A 9,517-nucleotide genomic window follows, 5' to 3' on the forward strand; every position below is an offset into this window, starting at 1 on the left:
CTTTTTTTTATTAACTTAACTTTTAATTCAATTAATTTCATTATACATTAACTTGTATCTTAACTAAGTTAAATTTTCAAGGTTGTTAACTTTAACTTAGCTTAGTTAAAAGAAAAAAGTAACTTACCCAACCCTGGTAATCAGTAATTAATTAAACATATGGTACTCACCACTTAATACTCTTCTTTATAATGTTGTTAACTACTATCTTCAACGATTTTTTGGGCGATATGAAAGGTGGAGTGACAGTAGTCATCTTTCGTTTCTCTGCCTCGTTCGTCGTGTTCTCTTCATATATCTTAAATTTACTTTTTTCGACAATGGTACCCTCCTTGTTGGCGTTTACCACCGAGTTTTTGACCCATTCTACTATGTGGTCCGCGCGATCAGTCGATAATGCAGAATCGCTAGCAAGCTGTTCTTCAATAAGTTCGCCAAACGCGGTCGGAGAATGAACAATTCCTATGTTTGACTTCTCTTCCGTTTTGTTCGAAGACCCTCTTGAATCATTTTTGTCCTCTGCGGCTGGGAAAGTAGTACATTCCTTCGCACTGTCAGCTGTATCATCTTTCGAAACGTCATCTTCCTTCCTTACCGTTTGTTGATCTGTTTCATTATTCTCTTCGTCATTGTCTTCCGTGGTATCATTAGCGCATCGGAGTATCTCCATCGCCAAATCTCCATGAACAACTTTTATGATCTCATTTAGGCTACTCTGTAGGGTAGTAGCATAAATGGTGTCATCCATCTTTGCTTCTGCAGAACTAGGTTCGTTGAAATTGCTGTCTTTGGTCTCAGAATTGTTAGTCTCAGAAGGTTTATTAATCTCAGATTCGGTAGTCCCGGATTCGATCTTCTCGAGATTTGTTTTCTCCTTCAAATCCCCATTACAATCGGTTTTAGAAGTATTTTGTTGCTGTTCGGAACTATGCAAATCCATATCTTCGATTTTCTCTTTTTCAGCAGTAGCGTCTAAAGCTTCTTTAGAAGTAGATGGTCCGTCGATGTTTATTTGTTCATGATTTTCCTTATCAAAGGAAACTATTCTGTCATCTGCTGTAGAAATTTCTGACATGTCGTTTTCTACTGATTTATTAATATTATCCTCTATATTCTCTGCCATTGTTATTAAATATTCTCAAAAATCAATTTCTCTCAGAATCCAACATTTTAATTTCAATAATAAATGGTGATTTTTTAGTATTTTAGAAGATACGTTGTTACCATTTGAGTCTTCTTGGCCATCTTTCTCTCTCTTTTTCTCTCTCTCTTTTTTTCTCTCTCTCTCTTTCTCTCTTGTGTGGAAAATATCCTCTTATATTCTTCACAATTTCCTCTTCTTCTTTGATTTGTTCCTAGAATAATAAAACAAAATAAATATATATATTTTAAAATTATTATTTACAAAATATATATACATACTAAAAATTAGATTAAAATTTTATTTTTAATTTTCACATATATTGCTATTATTATTATATATTATAGTCAACATAATTTTAATGTATATATTATTATTATAAAAATATTACATAATATCGTTCATTTACCATAACATACCATAAAAATTATTATTCTTTGATTCCTTACAAAAAAAAGAAACACAAACATAAAAAAAAGAAAAAACATTTTAAAGATAAATACTTTTATTCTTCGACGATCATTCAGTTCTTACATAAAAATTGCATTTCAAAATTAATGTAACGAAATTTAACGATTCCAAATATCAAACTTATTTTCGGAAAACGTTTTTTTTTATTGTTCTTGTATAATAAATAAGCAATATATCTCTCAATAATAATTCCGAGGGTAATTCTCGTCGACAAGAAGAATTTCTACATCATCGAGCGAGTGTTGTGAGGTTAGGAAGCGCCGTGTATTATGCAAGACACAATTTACCGCTTAATTCCATGTAAATGCAAATGTTACATCTCATTTTCGCATGAAGTTAGCCGTATATGGATTCTCTGCCTTTCCCCCCAGCCCCGCCTCCGTACGATTGCGAACAATTGCGAATGCAATAATTATCGCGCAACGACATTCCAACATTCAACAACTACGCACGACCCTTTAATGAGCATCCATAACATGTTTTAATAGACTATTGTAAAGAATTCTTGCGTGAATTCCATCGAGATCCTCAAATACATATATTTCCGTAAATGATATCTTAAGACAGATTGTCACCATTTCCGCGATGAAGGACAATAGCTTCCTTTTATTTCGTATTTACTCAAAAAATACATGGAAATTCCAAGGACTTACACTTGTAAGGCTGCCGATGAATTATATGTATATTCTTCTGTCACTTTTTTGCTTAGTTAAGGACAGTTAAGGATGTCGTTGGAGTCGAACTCTAACGTGACTTTTTTTCTACCTGAAATCGACAGAAAGAGTCAACAGAGAAGTCCTAAGAATGAATCTCCCACAGAGCTTGTCCCATCGGGCGATAATGAGACACTGATCTGACTTGATTCTTCTTTCTCAAATCGGAGTCTCACTTGCGGTGAGTCGAGGTCGATCTCGGATATTAACGTCGCGACGCGCCACGGACGTTTATCAAGCTCGCTGGGCGAATTTCATCTCGGTGGACTGAAGTAACATATCGCAATCGCAGCCATCTGAGGCATCGCGGAGCAGATGCGCGCGCGAACGCCTAACCTCCGAGGTAACCGGCGTCGACGGTCGACGGTCGACGGGACTCGCGGGAGTCGAGACGCTCGAGACGCGCTGCTGCGCGAAGACGCGAGGGGGGGAAGTTGCGGCAAGATAAGATCCTACGTACCTCGCACTACTGCTCGGTAGAGAAGAGGTTGGTTTCCTCGGAGCTGCGGAAGGAGGGTTGTGCGCGACGTATCGGCAGCTGACCTGACGTCGGCCGACTGCGTCCCCGCGTCCGTGGGAAACGGACGATGACGACAGCTCGGATTCGCGTCGGAAATGGCAGCGGAGCACAGCGGAGCGAGCGAACTATTCGCCGGACTGTTCGCGACGGAACGACGTCGGACGTCGGACGTGGCAAGAGGGAGAAAGAGGGAGAGAGAGAGAGAGAGAAATGAAAGAGCGAGCGCGATTTCTACACGGAAAAGGATCCTGGAGAAACGCAAGAACGCGTAGAACCACAAACCCGCGTACCGGCAAGGCTGGTGACCTTACTGAACTCTATCCAATCTAGAACCGCGCGGCGCTCACTGGCGCTTGCGAAACGTCACCCGAGAGAGACGACTTCAAGCGGTTATCGTTCTTTCTCTTTCTCGCGCGGTACAGTCCTTTGAGAAAGTTTACATCGCGTTTGATGAAATATGCTCGGAATCGCGAAAATTGATTAAACTTTGACGGGGATTGTACAAAGCTTTCAATGCGCATGCTGTTCTCTCCTCCCCTCCCCCCTCTATCTCTCTCTCTCTGCTGATTTTTCTGTTTGAAAATAATACGTGAGAGTACATTCCAGCATGAATAGGATACATTGGATGACTTATCAACTGCTGCTAACTGGAGCGAAATTAATCTTGTTACTTGAAATTTACGCAAATTCTACAACAGTTGAAACGAGATTGTTTTGATCATTTTGAAAATTCAGATGGATTTCTCAACTTTATGTTATATTAATTAATATTTTTTATGTTTAATGTTTAATATTTTTTTATATTTAAATTTTTAATTCTTGAATGTAAACAATTTAATTCATTATATAGATTTACACTCGACGAAATTACAAAGGAACAATCGATAGGGATATCTTTTATTCGATTTCCGATCTCAATTTATTCTGAAGTGTTTTTATCAAGAATTCTTTCAAACTAAGTATAAATGTTCTTGAACTGAATTTAATATTAATATGTAAAATTACAAGAATACAATAATGATCTGAAACTTTTACAGAAATCTAATTATTGATCAATTTAATGGTAATAGATGGTAATTATAATTATTTACATATTAAGTATTAAAAGGACTGTTGCCCAATACTTTTAGTACTTTAAAAAAGTAATTAATTACTGTCTTGCAATAAATTGGTATTAAATTTCTGTAAGGGAAGAAGAGACTTACCGAAAATGGAACAGCAACAGCGTCTTTTTGATGAAGTTCATTTTCTGTAAAATCCGATACTTTAACGAAGTTTATTGAATGAAATTACTGATGAAATGACTGTATAGTTAAATTTATTTTTCCACAGAGTTTAGTTGCCACTTGTGTATAAATGGTTTTCGTTGTATCGTTCGCGATAATTATTTATGGATTTGCACAATTATTTCGTGAAATATTTCATAAAATATCGTCCACATTCGATGTCTCGCTTTCGCAGCACGCTTCATTGATGATTCGCCGACATAACGACTGTTTCATTGTCGTAGTAGTTTTCCATTCGAATTCGATCCCGGTTCCGATTCCGGGTAAACTCTGGCGAAAATAAAAATCAGAATGTAAATCGAATGTAAGAGGAGAGTGACAAAAACGTAAAAGAAGCTTCTAGGAGACGAAAATAGAAACAACGAAATGTAAAAGAGTTGTTTACGCTTCTTTTACATTTCGTTGTCTCTATTTTCGCCTCCTAGAAGTTTCATTTATGCTTTTTTTACTCTTCGTATACTCTCGACTTACGGTTTGATTTGTATTGTTGTCAGGGAAATCATCAATGCATGGAACGATCGCATAGTGTGAATTCAATTCTCCGCTGCTGTGAATTTTCGTGAATTTATGCAAATTTGTGTGGATATCGCTACTATACGTATAATAATGTTTGTTTTCGAGATCGATGAAATTGTCGTCTAACACGAATTCACGCGAGTTTATATAAAATATCGTCCATGTTCCATTTTGCATTTAAAATCGCGTCGATTCGACAATAATATAACGAAATAATACTGATTGTTTATACGAAACTTTTGTTGCATATATTTCGTAAATTTGCCGGTAAATCGAAATTTGCTTAGGTAGAACATAAAATTATAATAATATCGAAATTACGTCAAGTAAGAATAATTTTATTTTGCATTTCAATAGAAAGATTACTATTATTTTAGAAAAAAATCACAATGACATCAGCTATACTTATCTTATAGAAATTTAATATTAGTACTAGCCAATTAATCATTTACTTTGAGTATTACAAGTACCGTTCATAGTACTTTTAATACTCAAAATAAATTATTAATTAACTAGTCTAGTATTAAATTTCTATTGATTTTGATTTTATTATAATTTTGTGTTCTCTATCTAGGTGAAATCGAATATGAAACTTTAATAGAATTATGATAAAATCGAGATTTTCTTACAGAACTGATTTGAAAAAACATTGTATCAGAATATCCATGTTTTGAATTAAAAGAATGATATAATAACTGAGAAGACATCTCTCGAACGCGTATTATCTTTGCGATTATCAGCAAAAACCTAGAAAATAGCGATAAATTAAGGTAAATGGCAATGATAATCAGTCTAATTATCGTCGTTTCTGATTGGTACAGCGATACTCAGCAAAGGATGCGTTCGCAAAAAATCGATTTGGAAAAACCTCGGGATGAGGAGAGATAACGCTCGAGATAATTTTATAGGAGAAACACGACATTGCGGTGTTCTCGTATATTTACAGATTATTCGTAATTCATAATCAATAGTAATCATATATCTATATATATAATATGTATATATCAACAAAATAATATTTTAGTCATTTTTACGTCGCTAATAAAATCTAAAGGCTAAACAGTCACAGGGTCTCGATCATCTAAAGTTGGTGACGTCTGCCTAGCCGCGGAACTTCCATCACGTCCGCTCTCTACCTAACAATAAATAAACAAACAAATACAAAATTTATACATTCCGCGCGCATTACCGCGCTAGTGAGGGTAATAATGATTAATATCGTATGCCACAGTCGCAGTTAACGAGATGATCTCATGATCCTTTCACACATGCTCTATAAATCAAGAATTAATTATATATGTCGCAGATTATAACATGTTATTAGCACCGTCTGGATTCAGATATGGAAAAATTAATGACGCGTAAATTAATTAGAATGTCTAAAGAGAATTTTCTCCTACAACTGACATTCACGTAATCCTTAAATCCTCATAAATTTTCCAAGCGCTAAAAGCCTTGAGATAATTGAAAGTATTAGCAATAGGAACAGAAAATAACAAGTTGCAACTTATCAAAAACTGTGTATTCTCGTATACACGATTTTTGATAGACCTGTTATTTCCTGTATCTATTGCTTGTACTTTTCAATTGTGTCTCAGGTTTAAAAGATATCATTTTTGCTAAAATCGTTAAGAACGCTCGAAGAAAGATGAAGAAGAAATAGGGTAAACTCGGGTATGATGGCCATAGTTTTTTAAAATGCAAAAATCATACATTTATTCTTGTTACTTTCTAACAATATTTGGGATGTTACTTTCACTGAAGCTTAAAGTAACAAATACTATCGAAATTAAAGAGAAAATACTTAACAGAACTTTAATTTTATCAAAATATTACAAAGTATGCATTGGCCATCTTATCTGATTTTTAGGGAAAAGATGGTCATGATATTAAGAAAGATAGCCATAGTATTTATAAATAAATAGTGAAAATAAAAGTATTAATTATAGGTCACTTTGCAATTTACGTACTTTTGTTGTGTATATAGTGTTAATAATGGCAGCTTAACTGGAATTTATTAGACATTATAACAGTTTTTAGCAGACACGTACAAAACTTTGCAGATAGTCGAAAGAAAAAATATTAGATAATATTTATAATATTGTTATTTTGAACAGTGTACGCATATAAACTACTGTAAATATTGATTATCTTTAAGAATGACTATAAAAATGCACTATTTATCAATTATTGGAGAAATTATGGCCTATGGCCATCTTTTCCGTATGGCCATAATACCCTAGTTTATCCTATTGTTTTTATATATTATAACGCATAAAAATCTCTCGCGCTGCCGTACGTCAGTTATATGTGTTAATATAATCGGATTTTATATTAAGTCAACCTTGACCCCAGGCTTCCGCAATTAAAACTTCCATTCTAATTGGGAACGAGGTAAGGGAGTAACTGCAGCCGACTGCGTCGCGCTTGAAGCAATTTTTTTTTTTACTACCACCGAGTCTTATTCTCGCTGATAGTCTTCTGCATGGCAGCGCGGTATCGCCTTACTGATGGCGAAACGGGGACAGAACAGTCGTTGTCTTTGCTTTTAACCGCTGTGTAATATACCACGCAGTCTGTTGTCGTCGACCGGTTGTAGGTGTGTTAAAATTGCGGCTTCTTAACGGGGTCACGTCGCGGACACACTAATAACCACGTGCATTTCCGTTGGAATTAGAACGACCGATGCACCGCTGGATGATCGCCTCTGCGTTATCTGCGACCGTAGTAAATTGGACACAAAATTGCATCGTTTCTCTACCTCGCACAAACGGCTGCTGTTAGCAATATTTCAGCTCCGATTAAACCATGATGGTTAATACACGTCTCTTTCTCTACATCGCAGCCGCGGTTGTCGGCTTTATAAATATACAAAGGAAGGTTTCTCTCTCTCTCTCTCTTTCTTTATGTGTCTGTGTGTATGTGTTTGTGAAAACGCGCGCGCTGTAATTAATTCAATCACCGATGCTTATAGTTATTGGCTCGCATAATTAAATGATTGACAATTCTCTGATCATAGTCGCTCTCTCTCTCTCTCTCTGGATCGTAGCTCTAGTAGATATATAGCCAGAGAAAGAGAATTTTCTCCACAATCATGAGCCATGTATCCCACGCTGTATTAAATGTTAGATAAACCGGACGATATACGGTTCATTTCAGCACTGTGACTCGAGCCGATGTTTTCAAAACAATTTTTACCATTACGTATGTAGTATCACATTTTCGTAACACAAACATTATTGTCTGTCAAATATTTGAAATAACATAATTTTGAGATAAGAAAGATATTATGAAATATCCGAAGATTCTCGGCTTTATGTTCCATTTCACAATTGACTTATTTTGGAAGTTTCCTATTGCTCAATTATGCGATATGACTTGAATTATTTAACCCGAAATTCCAAATATTTACAGTGCCATGGGATACATGTTTCACGAATGGGATCACGGAATTTCGTTAACAAACACTAATCCACGTCGGAGACGCATAAATCCAGCATGAGAACTGCGCCAAATGCTGTGACGACTCACTGCGAGGAATTCTCCACGTCGCGATGTTGGATATAATCAGATTTCAACTCCGACAAAACGGTAATCGGTATCGCGCGCAATGGTGTTTCGTGTATTCATACATATATCAACGTGCACATGGGCACATTGTTTCGTCCGGACGCGCGTGTATAATACATCGCGTATAAAATACCTTTTCTCTACCTATAAATGAACTACCTACATGCTCTCGTCGTGGGCCCTCTTCGCTATTCTTCGTCCCCCGTTTGCTTTTTTAACTACCAAATAGCACCTATTCTCGTCACGTATTTCACGCTACGCATTTTTTTTCTTTTTTATTCTTTTTTTATCCGTGCGCTTCAATCCTTGCCTTCTCAGATATTTTTGTGGGAATTATATAACATGGGAAATACGTTATAAGATACATACATATTCGTAACATATAAAAATTAAAAGGTCTGTCAAAAATTATTGATATTTTTTTTGCGAAAGACGAATCGTTGTACAGTATTATATCTGTCGGATTGCAAAGGATCAATGCGCTCTCAGTTTGTCGATGTGATGGCCGAGTTTACACCAGCAATAGTATGGAAAGAACAGTATGGTTTTGCTGAAGTATCTAAAAATTTAACTGAAATACAGATACTGAAAATAATTTTGTTGGATTATTAAAATAAACTGATTGTTAGAAACTTTTTGCAATATTGCTCATTATACTTAAGTTTCTTACATAATTATTTTATGGTCCAACAAAATTATTTTTAAATCTGTATTTAGCTAAATTTTTAGAAATTTCAATAAAATTTCGTTCCCCTTCTGTGAGCAAGTCTTCCGTCCTTTACATGGAATTTCATTCCATAATACGAACAATGGTATTAAATAAGGACTATGTATTTACGTAATAAATGACCGACTCTGCCATGATATTAAAGCGTGACTATTTTTGAAATGGTGTCTCTGATATATTATTGTCTTTGAGGTTTTCCGGTGCTTGAATGGAAATAACCGCGTGTATACATACATGTATACATATACAAATGATAAGTGAGTAAAATAGTTGTAATTAGTCTGATCCTTTTTAAAACGTTTGCGATCTTTTTAACCGGAACAAATTAAACAAACCGCATTTAAAATAATTGTTTCCCATATTGCCACTTATAGCGCGTCATACATAAAGAAACGATATAATAAAAGAATAAAAAATAGGACATAAAAATACAATCGTGTAAAATTCTCAGATTTTATATCTCAAGTTTTTCGATTTAAATTCAGACGTATGTGATGGCTTCTAAAACCATAAATTTCTTCGCGCTATCGTGTAAAGTGTTACACAAAAGCGCGCATAATATTTGTTTTATAT

General features: G+C 35.2%; 1 protein-coding gene across 3 annotated transcripts in view; it reads right to left on the minus strand.

The window, feature by feature from the left end:
- The window catches only part of LOC108760380 (uncharacterized), a 52,364-nt gene extending 51,219 nt beyond the window's left edge, over positions 1 to 1,145 (minus strand). For all 3 annotated transcript variants that reach the window (XM_018506296.1, XM_018506297.1, XM_018506295.1), the window contains exon 1: positions 238 to 1,145. In XM_018506296.1, the coding sequence (XP_018361798.1) occupies positions 238 to 1,123 (886 nt within the window). In that variant the 5' untranslated portion in view covers positions 1,124 to 1,145. The remainder of the gene's footprint in view (positions 1 to 237) is intronic.
- Positions 1,146 to 9,517: the final 8,372 nt, after the last annotated feature.

Source organism: Trachymyrmex cornetzi, unplaced genomic scaffold, assembly GCF_001594075.2.
Source record: "Trachymyrmex cornetzi isolate Tcor2-1 unplaced genomic scaffold, Tcor1.1 scaffold223, whole genome shotgun sequence".
Taxonomy (NCBI): domain Eukaryota; kingdom Metazoa; phylum Arthropoda; class Insecta; order Hymenoptera; family Formicidae; genus Trachymyrmex; species Trachymyrmex cornetzi.